Source organism: Pieris brassicae, chromosome 5 (genome assembly GCF_905147105.1).
Source record: "Pieris brassicae chromosome 5, ilPieBrab1.1, whole genome shotgun sequence".
NCBI lineage: Eukaryota > Metazoa > Arthropoda > Insecta > Lepidoptera > Pieridae > Pieris > Pieris brassicae.
This window is the reverse complement of record NC_059669.1, coordinates 8,907,125-8,930,651: the sequence shown is the minus strand read 5'-3', so window position 1 is coordinate 8,930,651 and position 23,527 is coordinate 8,907,125. Positions and strand designations below refer to the sequence as shown.

Below are 23,527 nucleotides of genomic sequence, written 5' to 3'. Positions count from 1 at the left end.
TTATAGGTAAGGTATTATATAATAATAAATGTACCAACTATACTAGGTTTAACTCATAAAACAGAAAAATGTGACTTCCACTAATTAATTTCATACAATTACAAGAACTACGATAAATAAATAATTGATAGGGCAATAATAGTCTATACACTGCGTGCCTGCGTGCAGTATGCTGAGTTGTGAAAATCTCATGATGCTACTATGTGAAGTAGCATGCTCAAACGGTCAAGAAAAGCATTGCAAGACAACGGTCACGTCCTACTTACCAAGAAAACGATTCATGAAAACGCCCATTTGGGGTGACGGGATGTATTCTCTCCTATTTCTGGTTAAAATATATTTAATACACGGGTAAAATGCGATATAAATTATCTTATTTATACATCTGGTAACATTTTTTTAATCATTTCATTGAAAGTGGTATGCGTCATTTAAATCTATCTACATGAATTGAACTATTTATCCTAATTTATTAACGCATTTACTTAAAACAAGAGCTTCACAGAGGTCGTTTTTAAATATCAGTCATACGAGTACTCTCGGTACTAATATATAATAACTATTGGACACTCGAATTTAGATTAACAAAAGCTAGTCTCGTGATAACATTAAAATATTAACGATAATTCATTTGTTAGCCGGAGATTTATTGAATTACTTAAGTTCTTGTCAGACATTATAGATTATTTAAAGACTAAAATGCTACGATTTTTTTGAATTAGTTAAAGCTTGAAAGGAAAGTACCGCAGTCGACACAGGAGTATACAATACTGAATACTGAGGTCGCTGAGCGAGCAGTGTTAACCTAGTGGCTTCAGCTTGCGACTCTCATCCCTGAGGTCGTAGATTCGATCCCCGGCTGTGCACCAATGGACTTTCTTTCTCTGTGCGCATTTAACATTCGATCGAACTGTGAAGGAAAACATAGTGAGGAAACCGGCTTGCCTTAGACCCAAAAAGTCGGCGTGTGTCAGGCACAGGAGGCTCAGCAACTACTACTTACTACTACTACTACTACTTAAAAATGTTATAGCACCACTGATTTTTTTATTGTCTAGATGTTATACTACAGCAAATTCTAGTATAAAATCCGACCTTCCAGGCTTTACAATATGTATAAACTTAGTATACATTCAATAATGTTTATTTATCAGTAAGTAACAACTCTATTCAATAATCAATAGATATTTTTCTTTGTGTTCGAGAAATCCCAGATGAATAGTATTGAAGTGCATTAGATGATAGTCCTTACCTTGTTATTTGTGATAAGCAATTTTCTTTCAGTAAATAGTGGCGCTTTGTTGTAGGTAACACGTCAATGCATATTATGTTAATCAAAAATATAGTTCAAATGCATGCACGCATTAAATCACATTCGTTTCACTTCTTTCTATAGAGAAATAAAAATATCGGCCAGGTCTGTATGAAATTAAATAATTTTTTTTTGTAATATTATATTTTAATTTTTCAGGCAATCGAAATGCTGTGGAACGCAGCAGCAGCAGTAAGATAGCCATAGTGATGCCATGATAGCGTGAAAGGGCATATAGGCAGTAGCCTCAGGGATGAACGGGACGGACGTACGTGAAGAAGCTGCTATAGAGCTCATGCTTGGCGTAGCCGTTACCGTCATCTCCGCTATTGGTCTGCTGCTAAACATCTACATTCTCTTCATCATCGCTATAACCAAACAGGTAATGCTAGCCTAGAGTAATTTACCTTTATGCCATATCACTTAGTGGTGTGGTTGTGGGTTCAAACTTTGAACTTTGAACCTGCCCACTTCATAAAAATAAATTGAATGTTTCTCTCAATTATTAGTTAAGCATTTCCTGGTACAAATACCAAACCCGCTATCGATATATTTCTCGTAAAATTTTGAAACGAAGAATTTATGAAAAAAATAATATTGATATCGTAATTACTATTGGAAGTTACGATAACATTACTGTGGCCAATTTATTACGCATCACTTACATTTGATTTAAATAATAATGAAAATATATTTCTTATTATATGTTATATAGGGGATTATAGGAGTTTGAACACATGATATAAGCTTAATATAATAAAAGCTTTTCTCAAAAATAAAGCTCAGAAAAAGAATTTGCAAACAATTCGTTTGAACACGATCAAAAGGTAACAATTTATTGTGATCAAAATAAAATGGTCCATTCCTTTGTATTCAATAAAGCAATTTCCCATAATGGGCTGGACACGCTCCATTTCAATTTCAAACCTATGTTTTCTAAGCGAGAAGGTAACAGAGTGGTAACAAATTCAATTTACTTTAAACTTTCTTGAAGGTTTTATTTTCCTTTATTAGATAAGTACTTTCTTATTCTAGTGTTTTTTTTATTTACTTCTGTTTATGTTAATTACGAGAGTAGTGAAGTGGTATACGCTTGCAAATTTAACAATAAGGCCGTGCGTTAAATTCTCGTCTGTGCATCAATGAGCGCAATTAACAACAATCACGTCTTAAACTCAATAATCGATATGAAGCGGTTCGAACTAAGTACCTTCCTATATTATCAGCTAGTTTTAAAAAGAAATTCGTGTGTGTATTAACTACAGGCTTTGTCTCGCCACTTGACACCATAAAAGACTAGGGCCTGTTAAGTGTCATTGTCATTAAGTTGAAATACCTTGAAGCCTCCTATCATAAGGATATCATAATATTATGTTTCATTTGGATATTTTGCGACTGTTAGCTTAGCAGACTCAAAGTTGATAATGAAATTAAAAAGTTAATAAAAATATATAATAAACCTGTCCTAATGCCCATTGTACATGTATATTGTGCATATTATCATGCGTTCTAGAACAACTATGCCTAAAATACATGAAATTGGACCATTCAACCTGTTTTACTCACAGATTCGCAGATCGTTTCGAAAATTTCGCATAATTTATATTGCTCGGTTTTTAAATCGCATGCATGTAATACATGCTGTGTTTGCTGGTTAAAGGTTGTACAATAAGGTTTTTCTTGTTCTTGATGTAAGCCCGTTGGCAAACCTTCAAATAAATAAATAACGTACATTTTAATAATATTAGAACAAAGATAGTTAACAAAATTATGTCGAAAATGATACATATAAGCAAAACAGCACAAAATACATCATTAAAAGTTAAAACTAAATCTAAATAAAAACTCAAACCTCTTTAAGACAATAAACAATATAACGATAAGACTTATAGAATATATCGATGGTATTATTGACGAAAAGGCTCTAAAGACTATCGAAAATGGATACCGAGGTGATCGCGGCGGCAATATTTTTACTCAGCTCATACAATCATTTTACAGCGGGCAGTGTTAACCCAGTGGCTTCAGCGAGCGACTCTCATCCCTGAGGTCGTAGATTCGATCCCCGGCTGTGCACCAATGGACTTTATTTCTATGTGCGCTTTTAACATTTGCTCAAACGGTGAAGGAAGACATCGTGAGGAAACCGGATGCCTTAGACCCAAAAAAGTCGACGGCCTGCGTCAGGAACAAAAGGCTGATCACCTACTTGCCTATTAGATTAACAATGATCATGAATCAGATACAAAAATCTGAGGCCCAGACCTACAAACGTTTTTTTTCATACAATCATATATATATAATGTGCGTAAATTTTACATACAAAACAATTTGTATTAAGAAAACATTTTTTAAACGGATTGATGGTATTATTAAACGTCGGAAAAATTTAATTTTAAAATTATGTAAATAATTATAAGTTTATAATAATAATACATAGCTTCAATCTGTTTAAAAAGTGTTTTCTTAATGTGTAAAAGCTATGTTAACAAAAGACAAAACATTTTGTACTTGAAAAAGTATTTGCATTTTGTTCTTAAATATATTCCATAAACTACTTTGTACTTATAGATAGTTAATGAAATTCGAAACAGTAACACAGATAACTAATAGTTATTTCAGTTTGTTTAGGTATCTGCCCCTTTTTGGTCAAAGGCCTCCTCCAAAACCCGCCATTTGTCTCTGCACTGTCCCACCCTCTTTTTTATGTATTAGGAGGCAAACGGGCAGGAGGCTCACCTGATGTTAAGTGATACCGCCGCCCATGGACACTCACATTGCCAGAAAACTCGCAAGTGGGTTGCCGGCCTTTCAAGAATTGGTACGCTCTTTTCTTGAAGGACCCTAAGTCAAATTGGTTGATATGGTATTGGTTGAAATGACCTCCCAGATGCTATACACCAGAACTGTTCACTATTTGCTGATGACACTAAACTTATAATAAAAAGTAAAAACGAACAAGATTTAAAAAACAACTTAATTAAATCTCTAGACGACGCCATCAACTGGATGAATTCAAATAATCTACAAATAAACATGACCAAAACTAACATAATCCATTTTCAGACCTACAACTCAAAAACACAAATAGACTTATAATACAAAAACAATAAACTAGAAATAATGAAAAAGTTCATATTTTTAGGTATAACGCTAGATAAATTTTGTAGTTGGAAAGCACATATTGAAAAGTTACAGAACAAAAAAGACAGTTTCGTGTTTGTGCTAAAACGACTAAGAGAAACTGTTAACCATGATACGGTATTGGCTGCTTATCATGCATATGTTTAATCTATTATTAGATATGGAATTATAGTTTGGGGAAATTCAGTCGAAGTAAATAGGATATATAAGGCTCAAAAGAAATGTATTGGAGCAATTTTTGGAGCAAAATGTATTGATAGTTGCGTACCTTTATTTAAGAAGCTCAATATTTTATCTCTTCCCTGTATTTATATTTTAGAAATGTTCTTATTCCTTTCCAAAAACATACATATTTTAAAGTCGAAGTAAGAAGTAGACACGGGGAGAAATAGGCTGTGCCAAAAATCTATCTGGAACTGTTTAGAATAAACACCTTTTGTATGGCTATTAAGGTTTACAATAATTTACCAAAAGAATTAAAAGATCTTCCGACTAGTCTTTAAAAATCGACTTGGTGTATTACTTATGGAAAAAATGTATTACTCAATGAATGATTATTTGCGTGAAACACTGTAGACTGACTGACAAATTTTAATATGACTAATAATGTAAAATCTAAAACTCCTTTAAGACAAATTTGCGTGCGTGCAAATATGTGGCAGAATATGCGAACCAGTTTAGTATTTTTTCGCTTCACTTTTCTCCAACAACTTTAATTATACTTAGACGTAAAAGATACAGCTTAAATATATATTGGTTACAATAACCATATTCCCAAAAGACCCTCTCAAACAAACCATTTGGTTCCATTCATTATCCGCGTTAAGCACAGTTAACTAAGAGTGTGTTAGGGAATATAAAATCCCTTTTAATAGATACTTTGTGAACAAGCGAGGGATATGATGGAAATTAGAGGTAATGTAGGGTTTTAATGTAAGTTTTATGTACATAGATATTTACTATATAGGTATTTACCGTTTAGTCTATCTAGAATGGTTTAACTAGACCTCAACGTTATGGAAATTCCTGACTAAGCAAAAAATATTAGTGAAAAGCATCCAGAAATGTGTCGCCTACATCATCGTTCTATGGACGCCAATAACTGTCTAATGCACAATGGACCTGTACTTTTTTCGTTGATTTTTTTATTATTTTAAGGCACGAACTAGGAAAATTTATATATGTAAGTGTATGTGATATGGTCGTGCCACGGAAGCGGTAATATTCTTGTTTAATGAATACACTTTAATTTAATTGTTATTTGACACTCTCGATATAATTGTTATATCGGGAGTTTTATACACGAAATAATAAATTTGAACACCAAAACAGCAGGTGTCAGTTCGTTTTTAACCTCTTTGTCACCTTATTGAACTGAGAGTTGATAATAAGAGTGAAACCATATATTGTGATCACGTTTTTATTTGCGCCGACATTTCTATTGTTCCGCATTGCTTTGACATAAGTTATCCGACAGTTTTTTGCGTTATCATTTTAATATTCCTAGTAGGATGTTTATTTACGTAACTCAAAGATAAAGGAAATTTTCTTTTATATTTTTTTTATGTAATAGGAGGCAAACGGGAAGGAGGCTCACCTGATGTTAAGTGAAACAACGCCCATGGACACTCACATTGCCAGAGGACTCGCAAGTGCGTTGCCAGCCTTTCGGGAATTGGTAGCTCTTTTCTTAAAAGCCTAGTCAAATTGGTTCGGACATACTTTGTTTTATTTTGATTGATGATGTAACTTCTCATGTCATAATCAAAACTCAGTATTTATAATGAATTATATTGAGTAATAAATATAGACTATTTATTGCCTGCTTAACATTAAAAGAGGCGATTACTTGTCGAAACTGAAGTATTTTGTAAAATATGGGTGTTGAAACCTTGACTTGTGTCGAAAATGTTCTAAATAAAACAATTAAAATATAACATCATTATTTCTTCAGCAACCAGTTTCATGGTGATCCTTAAAAAAAGTGTGAAACTTCTTTATGACCTTATTTTTCGAAAATTGATCTATTATATGCAACTTTACCGAAATTGGTAAAATAAAGTTAAAGTTTAACAAAAGGTGTTTATTATCATAGAAATGCATACAAATAATACAATTATTTCATTTTACCTTATTATTACTAAGATTACTACAGAATTTCATTAATTGTAATAGAATTATAACTATCATTGTTTTCGTTATTATATATTTTTGTTATTAATGGCTTCGAATCTATTTGAATCAACCGTGGTAGGGATAAGAAAAAGATGGCGCTTAACCGAAAAATGTGACGCGTAACCGTTTTTTTTTTCCAACGGCGATAAAGAAGTTTCTCTTCAAAATGTTAAATGCAGTGATATATAAATAAATATATATGTTATTTAGTAATTAATACGGAATCAAGGGACTCAGAAATAAACTACTTTTTACCGTAGAATGAAGTTAACTCTCCATACAATCCGTTTTCGTTGTCTTGGGAAAACGGCAACTTTCCTTAAAATATAATTTCACATCTGTTTCAATTGTTTCGGGTTTACACATGGATCACCTTTGCCTTAAACACTATCAATAATATCAATATCTTACCGTTTTGAGGTGTTACGACGTTATGACCCACGAGGTGATTGCCATTATCATTCTATAGAATAAAGAAATAAAGAAAAAATAACATACCTTTTTATTACCAATATTCATCAAAGGTGATTGTTTTCTAAAAATGTCATGAGGAAAGCAGCAACATTCCGGCTTGTGTCTGGCATAGATTGTTAGATAGTAGATTGTCTCTACTTGTCTATATACAATTGTAATCAAGGGAATCGACATTGTTTGTTTTTTTTCTTAATCGTATAGATGTAGATGAGTTTATCAGATGATAATTCCTCAGACTTACGAATTTTAGTAATGTTTTCATTAAATGTAATCTGTTGTTTAATGACATAATTAAAATGTAATTACACTTCATTTGCATAGCTTAATTGTAATTTACGACTCCATGCTCGGTTAGTCTAAATACTGATTTATTCTCTCGTATTTAATTATAACAGCTGAGTCCATAAAATACAATGTATTTTTTATTAGACACTAATAAATTAACGGTTTTTACTGAAACATCTAATTGGAAATTCCTGTCCGACGAAGTAGTCAAAGGCTTTGATATATCATCGTTTTGTTGTATTTATTTACAACAATATCGCCATTTTATCTCTTAAATCTAAATCAAAAATACTAAGTTATTTATTACATATACAGTTAGTTATTTTAAACATTTTACTCTATAGAAAACTATATTAAGTTCTGGATACCTGTTTTGGTTCCCAAAGTGTTTATGATAATTTAAATTGAGATTTTTGTAGAAATTCGTCACCCTAATAACACGATATCTTTTGTGTACAATGAATTGGGTTGAAGAAAAAAAGACTGATCGCCTAATTGTCTATAAAAATCAATGAAACAGAAGATGAAATTTGTTTCCCTCAAGAGGTACTAAGTTTTTGAACGACCTATGGTAATCCACGTGAAACGTATTCTGCATATCGTACAATATCCTTCGATTTAATCGATGTAATCGGGGGCATAATACTATTTCAATATAGACACGTAAAAATAAACATAAAAATATTTTTATAATTTATTATGACATCAGAATACAAACCAACGAAAGCTACGAAGATGTACAAGACGACAACAATTTCAATAAAGCACTTGTACTAATATTGAATTTCTGGATTGTATTGACAATTTTTGTATTATCATGAATTGTTGATTTTGAGATGGTTATTTCATTGGAATCTAATAATGAGCTGGAATATAATTTATACAAAAGGGTGTCTTCAGCGTTACTTTTAGATTTGGTTATTTTATTACTTCTTATATTTCTTTTCCTTCGAATTGGAATTCCTTTTATATCATCTTCGTAGTCTTCTTCGCTTTGATTCTGACCTTTTTTCAATTTATGTGCAATTTCTTCATCTCTGAAACTACAATATTTTTTTAATATTAAGTTTTATTATTCTTTATTTCACAACTCCAAAGCTAGGTCAAACTGAACTATGGGGTATTGAATATATTGACAACTCTAATTGAAGATAGCATATAACTAGGTTATACTAGGATACAACGCATTAACACAAAAGTTGAGTTTTTAACAGAACATTCCAATTACCTCGGATCATCAAATTTGTCCAAAAGAAGATTTCTATCTATTTTGTCCAACACTTGGTCAATATCTTTTGACATAGCTTCATCAACTCTAACTGTGCGTTCTGTTGTGGGATTGGGCTTGAACGCCGATGTTGTTTGAGGTCTCGGCTTAGGTCTACTGGGTCTTATTGGAGTAGGCTTCGCTGTTATAGGCGTTGGAAAAGTTAGTCGCTCGCCATAATCAAACTGATCCGGGGGAATATAGGACTGATGTTTCGGAGCTCTCCAGTTATATGGGTTATGGAAGCCTTGGTCCGGAACAGCCAGTCTCAAGGAGTTGCTTGGTGTGGTCACAAATGGAGGTAGCAATGACACTCTTGGTAACATTCTTCTTCCACTTTCTTGGGGCTGCATAATATGTGCTTGTTAACTAAACGTAAACATCAAAGAACAACAAAAAAATTGCCTTGTCGTAAAAGATATATTTTCTACCAATAAATAATAATATATATTGAAGTTAAGTCCCATAATGCTGTATGTTTTTGGGCCTACCCAAACTATGGATTGTTTGATTATTTGCTTTGACAAAACTTACAACCTCCGAGACTTAGTAGTTACCAGATATAGCGTCCATAATCTTAAATACATACAATTTGTTGTTTAGGTGCTCGTCTCTCTGCTTCAGCGGCTTTCTGCATATTAATCGCGCTTTGTATAGCTTTCAATTCATCTATTTGCATGTGTTGCGATGGCAATTGATTTAATACCTAAAAATCAATAATACTTTAGTTTTAATACGTTTATATGTGTTGTGATATATCTTTTTAATCTTGTATTTATGCGAAAATCCGCAAGACTTTAATGAACGAAGGGTTAAAGAACGTCTCGTCACAGGTCATCGTGGTCGTTCCCGCGCAAGTTTATTGCTTATAATTCAATTTTATTACATACAAAACGACGCATATTAACGGCTAAGCCCATGATAGCCAAACACAACTTTCTTTTAATTGTTGGATTAATAATAGTATAAGAATAAAGTCATAATTTTAGACGACGGATCTCTTATGGAGAAGAAAATACGTTATCTCTAAAATGTGTCCTTCTATAAATTGCTAAAATAAATGAAGAGCAGTGACCTCTTACAGTATATTAAAATTGTTGTCCCTTACTCATTCCCAAGGTTTAAATTTTCCAAATTCCTTCTTCAAAAACTTACATAGGAGTTCAGCCACCGCTCTCTTTCGAATTGTTCGCGATTTTAACTGATTAAACAGTACTTATCCGGAGCTGGATATATTCGGTAGTGGGCTGATCGGTTTTAAAGAAATAATTGTTAAGTACCTATCTCGAATCTAATCAGCTTGTAAATTTTTTTGTGCTAAATAAAAATTGTAAATTAGGATTTTAATTGTATTTTTGTAACATTTATGTTAACCCAAATTGTCATACATTTTAGATAAAAGAGTTTGTAACATATACCGTAGATTTAGTCCTATGTATGATGGTACACTATAATAAATAAATAAATAAATGTGAACCCGTGAAGTGATAACAGATTTATTTTACAACCAAATTATATAAGAAGCTTTATGTTGTAAATGTAAGTTGTCGCGATTCTTCAAATAATTTTTAGACCTGTTTGCGACGTCGGTGTTTGGCAAATTCGCTACAATGAAAAACTTGATGTAGAGGGTGGCAACGTCCAATTTATAAAATGCAACATGCTCAAGTGTTTGGGACATATGCACCGGCTGGCGAACGACAGAAACCCAAGGTGCTAACTGAACTTATAATCTGGTGGCAACAGAAAACCCCATTGGGGAGGTAGCGTTGGTGGGATGGAGTTGTCAAGGACCTAGACCTAGGTGTTTGAAGCTGGACCCAAGAAGCACGATATAGATTACGATGGCGAAAGATACTTGCGAAGACTAAGACCCATAAAGGGATGCCATTGATCATGATGATGGTGTTGTAAATAATAGGCGTAAAGGAAATTGTTATTGCGGATTACTCATCTTCAGTCGCTGTGGTACGACATTAACTTAACAGTGACACGACGTGCGGAAGCATATATTACTACTATTCACTTCACAAAAGCTACCTCGATCGGCAATCAAAAGTTTGATATTACAGTCCCTTAATACAAAGTGATCTACTTAATGTGTGTTCACTATGTTACGTCATTCAAATGGTGGTGCATTAGCCATTGATATCTTGCTGTTCATGTTTGTATAAATTTGATCTATACTTGTTAATATGCACCTTATCCTGGGTTAACAGAAATTATTTTTAACATTTGTTTGATGAATATTTATTTAGATATTTATATTGTCTGAGAGATATTTATTTAAACAGAACAGTAATTTTTTTGTTGAGCAGAGTGTAAACGGGCAGGTGTAACTGATCTTAAGTGATACATGTACACTAACTAATTCCAGATGGCTCGAGAGTGCCGGCCTTTTAAGAATTGGTACGCTCTTTTCTTGAAAGACACTAAGCCGAATTTGTTCGTAAATACTAAACAAGATGTGAAAAGTGGAAAATAATGTTTTTTTGCTTATATGATCTAGGATTACAAAAGGCACAAATTGGTACTTAGATTCTGCGATATTTTCGAGGACACCCCACAGACGTAGTTAACTACGTCATACATACAAAAAATGAACGTCACATTTTAAACCTTTTTAAAGTCAAATAAAATGCAGACATTGGTTGGTAATCATTTTGCTTTTAAGACATTCCATGAAGAATTATATAGATACACTTACCTCAAAGTGGCTGGTATATTGCGATTGCGGGGAATGTTGTTATCATACTTACATCATGTATTTTAATTTCAGCGTGCGTCGAACTTTCCCTATAAGCGGGAGGTTTTGCTGTTAGTTTCATTAAAGCTCCTTCGAAACTATTTTTATCGTTGGAGTTCAAAATTGAGTCGTCCAGTCTTCGCCCAGCTCTCATAGATGATTGCTCATCGTCAGCAGCCCCCGTGATAACTGATTGAGTTTTGTATTAATAGTAATAAGAAAAAGTTGGATAGAAGATATGGCCATGAATAGAGGCTTTTGGAAAAAGCTTTAGGAGGCCTTTACCCGTGAAAGGGTTCCTGAAGGCAGATAGGATAATTAGTAACAAAAAAACAAATTTATACAACAAATTTAAACAAGAAAGCAATGTCAGCCTTTGTTTATTGTTTTGCTAGAAATCGAACCCGGTTATTCGACATGTCAGTTTACAACTTGTCCGTTAACAACAGAAAACGCATTTATTACGTGGAGTATTGATTATTTTAAACATTATATGTAAACAATAGATTTGCTGTATTACTTATTGACGGCAAGAAATGTAATGAAAAATCGTTCGATTTTTGATGAACTTGTATTTGTCAAATATTTCTTGGAGCAAAAACAAAAGCAATATTGAAATGTCTCCCTTTAATACTAATTATTATTAAACACCTTTTATTTAATTTATATTATAATTCACTAGAATCTCGGCGCAGTCGCGACTTACAAAATTATTATCTCTACATTGATTGGCATAGCATAATATAATAAAAGCACTAATTATATATAGTAATTTTCTTTTTTATAAAAGTTTTTTCAGCATTGGACGTTGAAAGGGTGTAACGAAGTGAAACAAGAGATTTAAAAGCTATTAACGGCTAATAGCAAATACTTTTGTAGATTAATAAATATGTACGTATATTCTATATATATATAATTGTTTTTGTTCTAAATTATACTTGTCCTTGAGACGTCCACATATGCCGACGTCCTTATGATCTTTCCTTATTGCAAGTGTTATAAACACAGAAACTTGGACATTGGTCTCCAGTGGGGTTTTGAGTGACGCTTTACAGTAACACAAATTAATCTAACGTAAATATGCATTCTTACGATTTTCATCATTGATATGTCCCTTCACTGGCATATGGCCACTCCTTCTCCAGTCCATATCGTCAGCGATGTCGTCATCAAAGACTCCCCTCTTCAAATAAACAGATACATTGGTCTCTGAAAAGTGTATATCGTGAATAATTAGTTTCATTATTTCAATTATTCATTTATTTAGGAAACTCCACAATATATAATAAAATTACAAGATTATGTGAACAAAAATGTTTTACAGCTAAAGTTAGTCGTAATAAAAGTTTTTAATTATCTATATCATTCCATAAATGGGAACTTCAATAGAAAGTCGTATTCGTACTTCTAAAAATAAAAGTTACTAAACACAGGCATTTTACATAAATATTGTAATAAAAGTATAAAAACTATCAATTTGGTTTAATATTAAATATATACACAGTGTAATATCGATATAAGAATACTTAGAAAATAGTATGCCTTAAGTAACTGCTTGTAATGGCGAACAAATAAAATATATCAACAGAAACAACTTGAGTAACGGTGTATAGCAGTGTTTACCAACGTGGAGCTCACCCTCTCCCCCAGAGGGGCAATTTCATTGTTGTTGCTATTTGAAAATATACTAAAATTATTTTGAATTTAAATTTTTCAGTATACCAACATGTTTAGAAAATTTACTAACGGTGTTTCGTAAACAATTTCCTAGTAATTTCTTCCTAAAACCTATCATTTAAGTTTCTTAAGCGTGGGAGGGGGCGTAAGTGTTTTAGAAAGGCTAAGGGTAGGCACAAAACATGTCTGTAAATACTAGGCTCTGCTAAGATAACGAAAACACTAACATATCTTTCGTGGCCCGTGCTTTTAAAGATTGGCATTATGGTATTGATATATAAACTACAAAGCAATGTGCTAACAGTAGGTACGGTTCTTATACTCAATTGATGTATGCTGACCTTTCAAATCAATATATTCAGCTAAGGAATAATTATAGCCCAAGGCGACACCGGACATAGACGCTGTCACAAGTGTGCAGCAAACCGCTGAGCTGATGCAGCATGACATTGTAAATGTCCATAGTCTGAAATGTATCCATCGCTGAAGCTTAATTTAAGGAAGTTGCTACTACCACTTAACTCTGGACCTTAGATTTTCCTATCTCTCTCTGTGATCAATTATTATTTTTCTTAATAGGCTTTTTCTTGATAAACCTGTGCCGTAGATTTTTTAGTCCAAAGCATGCCGGTTGACTCACGATTATATACGAGCAAGTGTGATTCAAGCGTTTGAACCAGTATGCCAACGTAAAAAAGGGACTGATTGATGTAACGCACGCTGAGATTTATTAATGATTTTAAACCAACATCAAAAATACCAAAGCAAGAGGTTATAGTTCGTCTATTTTCTTAATTATATATTCAAACATAACTTCTCCGTCCTAGAACCGATACCTATTACTTTGCAGTACATTTTGAAGGCGGTTATATTTTTTGCAATAGACTGCAGCCGCTGTTTTTAGCGTTTAACGTTATTACCGACAAAAACGACTTTTAATACTGAAATAGTAGTTCTAAAGGGCAAGCATTTCATATATTTATTTTATTTTTAATATTTAGTATCTACAGATGAGGATAAAAAATTTAGGCCGAGAAACGTATGCGCGCTGTTTTTGTAAGGGATTACTTAATCCTGAACAGGAGAATCACAAAGGTATTGTGGAATAATAATATTTTATAACTCTAAAGATTTCCTGTCGGGTATTTACATGAGAAGGGCTTTATAATTGTCTATCTGTTTTCGTGGACAACCTAAAACAATTCGTCAATTTTTCTAATACCTTTGTTGATATTTATGATATATTTTGTTTTATACTGCTCATGAATATCAAACGTTTGTTTTAGGAGTGTTTGTTAAAACAATGGAGATTAATAAATATAATAAATTTGTTTGTTTTTAATTCAATTCCAACTTTTCGAGGATGTTTTCTTTGCGTGGAGTATACATATATCTCATATTTAGGTACTATAATGAATTTAGATACACTAAATTTTACCTACAACGGATTATCTGCCGGATATCTATCTAGCTGCCTTTTATGGCTGCTAAATTGGAGGCTTTTAGGCTAGATTCTAGGGTCAATGGCATCCGTACGAACTATTGTATTCAAGATTAATAGCATTTCGCTTACGTAGAATGTCTCCCGTATTAACCTTGTAATGTAAAATTACATAAACGAATGTTACGTTATAACTCAATACCCTTAATTGAGGCATACGGCATACGCATTTTGCGCCGGTGTATAAATATATTTTAGCCAATGTCAACAATCAATCTAAAGCAAGAATTATGTCACTGGGAATGTAATTCGGGACTTATATGCTATTTTAGTTATTAAATACCTTTGAATGAGATCGATCATCCACCCACAGCAAGTGAATATGCAACACATTATTTATAAATAGCATTTACACCAAACAAATTTCACAAAATCTGGAACATGTCAATATATTAAGGCATTTAATGAGATTATTTTCATAAAATGTTTTTATGACGACATGTTAATATATGTTTTTCATTATTTATAGAGAGTTCCAGTCAATTATTTTATATATCAAATGGAGGTTATACAGTAGCCTAAATACATAATTTATTGTAAAGAAACGGTTACCTCGGAACTCAGAATTTCGTAAAACCGAGTCGTTACTGTTTGACAAAAATCCACTCAATAGACATAATTTTGTTTTACAACTACATATTCACGAATAAATTCACATTATATGTTTTTAAGCCTTTGAAATCAATCTTGATTAAGAATAATGCCAGATTGAAACGATGGTTGTTTGACAATTGACATATACTCCAAGGAGTATATAGCGTTTCAAAGTCTTTTGACGGTTTATCGGTTTTTATATGAATTAGATATAGATATACTAAATGCGATAGAACCTTACATATCATAAAACGTAGACCAACCGTCTCTATGCTTGTATCAACGCCATAAACTTAAACAAAATCTACAGACTTTAAACGGGTCTAAAAATGATAGTGTGATTCAATATAAAGAATATTGTTGATGCAAAAAAACAAAAATACGATGGCGATGGCGAAGCTCCGGGCTGAAGGGAAACTTCTACTATCTGAAACTCACACACACACACTAATATCATTATTGAAATATAACTATATCGGCTTGCCTTCGACAAGTCGACGGAGTGTGTCAGACACAGGAGGCTGATCACCTACTTGAACATTAGATTGACAAATTATCAAGAAACAGATACCGACCTCTGTGGTCCAGACCTAAAAAAGTTTCGTCATTGATTTTATATTCTGCATATTATGTATATTCTATGAGTATTGCGATATTTTTAAAGATATGCACAAAAATGAAAGAATTAAAACAATTTTCTTTACACGTTTTGTTATTTCAATTACGTATAGGGTTCAAAATTGTTGGGTCTAAAATTCAGTATATATGTAACAAATACTGAGGCCCAGAAAAAGATTGTAGCGCCAGTGATTTATTATTTTTCCGTACCACAAATATAAAAATGAACTCAGAATTTAATTACAATGTAAAATAAAACATTTTGGTTTTATCTCGTCGAACAAGGGCGGATCTAGGTCCATCACAACCCTGGAACCTAAATCTCGCTGTATCACAAATTTTAATTACTACAAAATGCGGTAATGGTATATAACAAACAAACTTGTACACATATTACATATGTGTGGTCTTGTTTATAAAAACTTCAACTTTGACCTCTCGCCCTTTCGTGAATTATAGATCTCGTCAGACTAAAATTGTTTTTCAAACAGAGTCTTTGATTCTCTTTATAATGGGTTTGCATATAAAAGTAGACAATGTAGGCTAAAGGAAACTATTTAGGAAAGGTTGCATCGATTAGCGGAAGTTGTTCGTTGCATCATCTCCTTTAGAATTTCCGCTTACTTCTAAACGTTTCTTTGAAGAGTTTATAATCCCCTTTATGCATGAAGGTACCTGCGTATCTATGATATATATAGTTGCGTTAATTAGCAAGCCACGGAGGTGGTTACTATAATTTGTAATGCCTAACAGTAAATAGTGCCTACAATTTAATACAGTTTTATTTATATTAAAATACATTATTTACAACAATAATATCTACAAAACTTCTTAAATTGTCTTCAAAGCTCTAAATAAAACAATACAACCCAATACAAAGAACAAAGACGACATAACTCGCTCTACATCTCCATAGTAACATATCGTGGATTGATCACATCAAGCTTCTCTTGCTGGTGCTATTCGTAAACTTAGATGCTTTCCAGCTAGCAATCTATACATTGACACAAAACTAATGAATATTAAGCAGTTGTTTAAATACACAACATGTGTTTTAGTTAAAAAAAATACCTAACCAAACACACACGAGCATACAATTTAACTTCAATCCCACACGTACCACACGTAGCCGCCATAACACTAATCATTTATATCTACATAAAATTAGAACCGAATAAGGTTGCAAAAATATAACCTATATTTCGGAACGAGTCGTTCCAACTGCTTCTTAAAATACGGGAAATTCTAGCAGTGGACCTGTTTCGAATACGCCTGCGAAGTTTTTTAGTAGTTGAACTCTAATAACGGCGTACGGCGGTGGCGTGATATATTAAAGTTTATATGTTTAAAATAATATATTTCTCGTGTAAGTGTATGTTTTAGTGAGAATAAACGTATATATTAGTAAACGCTTTTGAATGCACACGCAAACAACTCAAAACATAATTTTAATTTAATCAAGTTGATGAAATAAATTTATTAAATTTCAAAGCTACAAAAGAGTTTTCGAATCCCTTTGATTTCTTTGTACAACACAAATAATTTTATATTCAAAAGCCAATTTCCAAGCACAATCATATAATATTTTTTCACGTTTCGGTATCCGTTAACAAGCCGGAAATGTAATTATTGAGTACTTAAAGTGGGTTATAATATATAATTCTCAAACATAAGGCCCAAACATGAAGGTAAGCCTCCAGAGTCCACCGTAAATATTTCATGAATTCCGTTGTACCTTCTTGCTTCCATTTCGGTTATGTTTATTCAAATTAAAACGCATATTTCAACTGTGTTTACTAAAACAACGAGAATTTGTGAATAAAATACTAAAATATTTTTAGTGTTTACATTCTTAAAAATTCGACATAACTTAGGACGATATTTTATTTAATTTTAGACCCAACAATTTCTAAACCTATGTAATAACAAATTCTGTAAAGAAAATTGTTTAAATTCCTTCATTCTCGTGCATATCTTTAAAAACACTGCGATACTCATATAATATACACAATATGCCGAATATTAAAATCAGTGGCGCAACCTTTTTGGGTCTGTGCCACAGATTTCTGTATCTGTGCCTGACGCACGCCGTCGACTTTTTGGGTCTAGGGCAAGCCGGTATACTCACGATGTTTTCCTTCCCGGTTCGAGCGAATGTTAAATGCGCACGTAGAAAGAAGGTCTATGTGTCTATTAGTACACAGCTGGGGATGAACCTACGACCTCATGATAGTCGCACGCTGAAGCCACGAGGCTAACTCTGCTCAATATGCCGAATAGATTGGGACCTAATCGTGACTCATTAAATATTAAGATAGTGTTAAATATGGCCGTATTTGTTACTGACTAAAATCTTTTTATATGGAAATTACATAGTAACTTTGGTTTACTCACTTTATCTATGTTTAAGATTGTATATGTTAAAAAAGGTCAGAATAAACATTTGAAACAGAAAATTAGGTAATTTTATGAGAATAGCGTAAAAGGTTCGCAATATTTCAGCTTAAAATACTTCCGACTTAATTATAGCAATCTTAACTCCTTTGAGGCTCTCTTAGACTTTATTTTTAAAAGCCAATTATTGAAGATCGGCTTTCCGGATAATCTTCTTATTGTTCTATTTCTATGAAACTGACATAAACAATACAAACTGTTTTGCAAAAAATACTTGCACCCAAGAAAATTCGCAACGCCTGACTCACCACAAACCGGTCATCTATACGCTCTGTGCATAGTTTTTTTACCGAACCGATCTCTTGATACCGATGCTAAGTCATTGGGCCCCTTGAGGCCTACACATTTTCTATACAATTAGACCCAACAATGCCAATTTCTTTGAAGTTTTTGTTTCGGTTCGGTTTGACGAATAAACAAAGAAAGGTGGGCCACTGGAGAGGTGATCTGATGGAATTAAAAGACTGGAGGAGAGTTTTGTATACACTTGGCGAACGATAGAGAAAAGTCGAGTGGTCAGGAGGAGACTGTTACTCGTGAAGTGGTCCTTACAAGTAGATTAGAACTTACAAAAGGATTGACTAAGATTATCTTCTTTCATCATCTATTAGTTATAAATATAATTCAAAGTTTAAATTGCATATACTTTTTGTAATATTTGTTAAGGAATAAATAGGCCATTTTATTTTTATTTTATTTATTTATATGACAGATGGCGCTGTTCAGCTAAATTTTTAAGTACTCTTTTCTTTACTCTCTATAATTATTTCAGCCGGTTTCCGCATCGTCTCTGCTTTTGGGACACCTGGGTGTAGTAGGAGCATTAGCCAGCGGTGCTGCACTATGCGGCGGGGGCACGTGCGCCTGCGCAGTATTATTGCACGCACTGCATCCATTGCAACTTTGGACTGTGTGTGGGTTGCACGCTGACCGAGCTGCTGCTATTGCTGCACCGCTGCATTACGCTGCCATTGTTTCTGCTAAAAAGGTATGCCCAATCCCATAATACTTTATTTTTGGTCTTGCTTCCATGTATTGATTACATACGTAATAATAATTGTCTTAATGATCATCATCATCAATGGCTTACAGCCCGTGTAGACCTTAGCCTCCTCAAGTATATTTCGCTATCGTAATCTACTTCGTGCTTCTTGCGTCTAACTTCGAACACCTGTTGTTTCGAGGTCCAACTCCTATCGATCCTCCTAAAGATCTTATATCTCTTAAACACTATTTGCCAGAGACAAAAATATAAATATGTTACTTTAGTAATTGTTATTTCTAGTACATGTTAATTTAGTAATTGTTATTTCTAGGATACCTTGAAGGTAAAAAAAATTCCGTAACTAGATATTGGCAAAAGTTTCGTATTTGCCCGGCAATAATACTCCTCTATCTGAAATTTTGCATTAGATTTTGCTGAAGAAAGCAAATATATCAGATGACAAATATTAAGTCCTTACGATTGAAATTGACGTTTTATCGTACTTACTACTTTACTTGTGAGCGTTTAGTGGACTAGTGGCGGGGTCGTTCAATATAACTTTCATAAATCTGGCCAGACGATTACGGCAGATGTCTATTAGTCTATAGTCAACAAGTACAAACCGTGATGGCAAAGCTAGCTGCTATGTTTCGCAGCGTTGTAGTTGTTACCAACGCTAGTTATTCGTTCTAGAACACTGCTGCTTCACGACAACGCTAGACCACAGACTGCTACCAAATAACATCTAATCTTTGAGCTCATAAGCTTTAATTGGAATGTCTAAGACATCTACCGTAGTTCCCGGACCTTACTCCGACAGATAACATTTTTTTTTCGAAATTTGAATAACTTCTTGCAAGGTAAAAATTCAACTCTGATGAGACAGTCGAAACCGCCATCAAAGATTTTATTGATTCCCGTCCGGATGGTTTTTTAGGAAAAAGATCAAAAGTACATATAAGATGGCAAAAGTGCATAGCAATGATTACATACTTTGATTAATTAAAAAGATTCTTTTTGTTCCAATACAAAACAACAATTTCATATGTAATGCCTAATATTATTAAGATATTAATTAAACACACAGGCAGATATAATCAATAGTTTATCCTAATAGCTTTCAAACACGATTTTCGTGTTTAATTAATTCCTATTTCATTGTTCGATTAAAATTATGTAAACACGTATTCATAAAGGTTATAATCGTTATACACGATCAATTGTCTGTAAAATGCGGAAATTTCGCGGTCCTTTGGTTGAATTTATTTTTAACAACGAAATTTGAAAATTTTTTGAATTAGATTTGAGTGTGATGATTTAGATTTGTAGTACGTGTACCACGTAAGTGTGTTTGTTCTCAAAATTACATCGAGATGACTCTTTAAATTCAAATTAGGTACATATATTCCAAAGTAGGGAATGGTTTTATACAAATCAGTTTCTTGCGATATTCACTCTTAGGTATTGAGGTCGGTTTAATGTATCTAAATTACTTCTTTCTAATTGTTTTTCTGAATCTAGTACCAATTTATCAAATACTCATAACATAACTTTTAATTATTTTTTCAGGTACTAATATGCGTGGCATTTGGCTGGGTGGCTACAGCTGCTCTACTGGCTCCCCTAGCAATAGCTCATCCTCCGCTGGCGTATAACGCTGGATTTGGTAGCTGTGCCCCGGACTGTGGCGCTGGTCCCTCTGCGCTTGCGTTTTGTCTTATCTACGCCTTGTTAACTCTTCTATTACCAACGGCGCTTGTCTTAGCGTGCAGTTTGAAGATACTACGCATTGCCCGATATCATCGACATCGGATTGCTGCAGCGATATATGAAGTGACTCTTTCAGCACAAGTTACTGTAACGCACCAACGTAACCCCTTCTCACCTCCACCCCAACCGCGCCGACGAGCATTATCAGCAGTTATCCAGCCTTTAGGATCATTGGCAATACTGTACTTTCCATACTATTGTATGTTAATTTGGCCGGCTATAGCTGTTCCTCCTCGATCTTTAGCAGCCTTATCAGTTGCACTGTTGGCGGCTGCACCACCCGTGAACAGTATCCTCTATGGCATAAGAAGCCGGGCACTAAAGGATTCGCTCAGAAATTATAGAAGAAAGAGAATGACAAAAAGCGAAGTAACACAAGAGATCCAAGCCCGTACACCCAGTGCATGTGGTTCCCGAAGGCCATCTCTATCTGCTGGTTCAGGTTGCATTCGACCACCCACAACTCGGAGATTATCAGACGCGGCGGCCATGGGTGCTCGTGGTTCCGAAAGACCGGCACCAAGAGCTGCATCATGCAATATGCTTCAAGATCCCCATGACGATGAAACCCCAAGATGTAGGACATCAGCCATTCCGATTATACGTGCACCTCCCCACGTCGTGTTAGGTAGAGCACTAGGATTAGAAGAGGGTATGAATAGGGAGCGACGTCGACGACAATCTCCGAGAATTACCGTAACTAGAGCAATGTCAGATGAATGCGAATCTCCATCTAAACGCCCTCTTTGTCGTCAACAATCTCGTTCAAGCGGCGCGCTTTTAGGAACCTTGTCATATTCACCAGCGCTGTGTGAGGATGTCAAACTAGAAAGTACAGATGAACCACTACTTCTTTCGTGGCCACAACAGGCCATACGTAAACATGACGTTTTATAGATGGAAAGTTAATGCTAAAAAGAGTGCAAAATGGACAATAATGTCTGCGACATGCCATATTCCTATAACTTACGGGTATTGGTTGATTTATTGACGAGTAGCTTGATAAAAATTGCTTTGTAAATTAATGATGGTTTAACAGGAATGGTGTATGTTTTTGTCCACCTCTGCTATCACTGGAACGTTGTAGTAGTTTTGAGTATTTAGTTGTTCGCTGCCAAACTAAGCTAAATTATGACTTTTTAAATCGAAGACGATCCGGTGATAGCAGATAGCACAAAAGTGGCTTCTTTCATGAGTCATCGAATATGCACATTTCGTTAAAATAAGGTAACATCCAAAGTATTTCTTAATTATGCTAAAACCACGGAAATGTGGTTTTTGGAAGAATAGGCAAAGGCGACATCATTTGTTTGCATGTATTGTTGTTCTTAGGTACGAAACGAGATTTTAGGAAAAAAAATATGGACTTTTGGAATACCATTAGAATAATTTTACGCTTTCTACTCTTCTCCCCGACCAAACTGTGACCAAAGATGTTTCCTATCTCTACTATTTTATCGTAGGTGTAATTGTTTATCTTACAGGGTCCCGCCATATCGTTAGCTGTATTTAACTTTACTGTGCTTCATTTATTCCATATACAACATATAATTCATATTTGTAAATAAAAAAAGAAACCTGTATCTATATATATATAGATAGATATAATCTATAGATAGATCTAGATATAGATATATATATATATAGAATTTATAGATATATCTAATCTCATAAAAATACCATTTGTAGCCTTTTATTGTGGATTATCGAGTCATTGGAATGCTATTAAAGAATCCTATGTTTCGTTAATTTGCTGTCTGTCTCTTTCAATACGTTTTTATTTCGTTTTATTCCTATTGAGGCGCAAGCTTTAAACTTTCATTATTTCTGTCTCACGAGACTTATTGAATTTTTTTTTTGCGATCAAGGTATTTAATGCATCATTAATTATTGTATCTTTTTGAAATTGGCCTTAAATATTTTAACTAGCTTTTGTTACCATTGCCGTCCAATATTTGGATCATCCCAATCATCTATGCTCTATTTAGACGAAGTGTCCCTTTCAAACATCTCGGGTTTTATTCTTATATTAAATAATTAGAGTATTTTAATTCATTCATTATGAGCAAAGATCCTTTTCATTTCCACTAATGGATCGTCACATCTTTCAATACATTCTTACTTTCCTTTTGAGTCAGGCTTTTTAGGTAAAAATTCTTATTTTCAGTTCAAAGTTAGTTCGTATGTTTTAAATAACATTCCTAATTAATTAATAAGTCTAGTCATATTAATATGCTTTAAACTGCTTAATGTAGAAGGAAGCATAGTTTCTTAGAATTGCGTTCAGTCTATTTATCATTAGAACAATAAGGTTAAAACCTAGTTCACCGACTTTCTTACAGTTTTACAATTGATAATGTAACGCGCGTCTAAAATACTTTTGGGTATCTCGTTATATCTCTAGAGATAATTCTATATTTAAGCAGTAATGTATAAAGTCGACGGCGTATGTTAGGCGTAGAAGGCACATCGCATATTTGATCTTGACACACACAGAACTTTGAGTCCTAGACTTTAAAAGGTTG

At 33.7% G+C, this 23,527-nt stretch overlaps 2 protein-coding genes across 2 annotated transcripts; one reads left to right on the top strand and one right to left on the bottom strand.

Annotated features, from left to right (window-relative positions):
- Positions 1-1,531: 1,531 nt before the first annotated feature.
- On the top strand, positions 1,532-22,535 carry LOC123710430 (beta-3 adrenergic receptor-like). Its single transcript, XM_045662298.1, has 3 exons — positions 1,532-1,694; positions 19,020-19,235; positions 20,802-22,535. The coding sequence occupies exons 1-3, from the start codon at positions 1,566-1,568 to the stop codon at positions 21,897-21,899; spliced, it is 1,443 nt and encodes a 480-aa protein (XP_045518254.1). The 5' UTR covers positions 1,532-1,565; the 3' UTR covers positions 21,900-22,535.
- Positions 8,071-15,279, bottom strand: LOC123710431. The gene is made up of 8 exons (XM_045662299.1): positions 15,134-15,279; positions 14,865-14,955; positions 13,422-13,546; positions 12,496-12,612; positions 11,417-11,592; positions 9,247-9,363; positions 8,619-9,004; positions 8,071-8,433 (listed from the first exon to the last, which is right to left on the bottom strand). The coding sequence occupies exons 2-8, from the start codon at positions 14,912-14,914 to the stop codon at positions 8,118-8,120; spliced, it is 1,287 nt and encodes a 428-aa protein (XP_045518255.1). The 5' UTR covers positions 14,915-14,955; positions 15,134-15,279; the 3' UTR covers positions 8,071-8,117.
- Positions 22,536-23,527: the final 992 nt, after the last annotated feature.

Coding starts and splice junctions, on each gene's coding strand:
- LOC123710430 (XM_045662298.1), top strand. CDS start 1,566: ATGAACGGGACGGACGTACGTGAAGAAGCTGCTATAGAGCTCATGCTT. Junction 1,695..19,019: donor TCATCGCTATAACCAAACAG/GTAATGCTAGCC, acceptor TAATTATTTCAG/CCGGTTTCCGCATCGTCTCT. Junction 19,236..20,801: donor CCATTGTTTCTGCTAAAAAG/GTATGCCCAATC, acceptor TTATTTTTTCAG/GTACTAATATGCGTGGCATT.
- LOC123710431 (XM_045662299.1), bottom strand. CDS start 14,914: ATGTGTTGCATATTCACTTGCTGTGGGTGGATGATCGATCTCATTCAA. Junction 9,005..9,246: donor GAGCACCTAAACAACAAATT/GTATGTATTTAA, acceptor CATATTATGCAG/CCCCAAGAAAGTGGAAGAAG. Junction 8,434..8,618: donor GACAAATTTGATGATCCGAG/GTAATTGGAATG, acceptor AAAATATTGTAG/TTTCAGAGATGAAGAAATTG.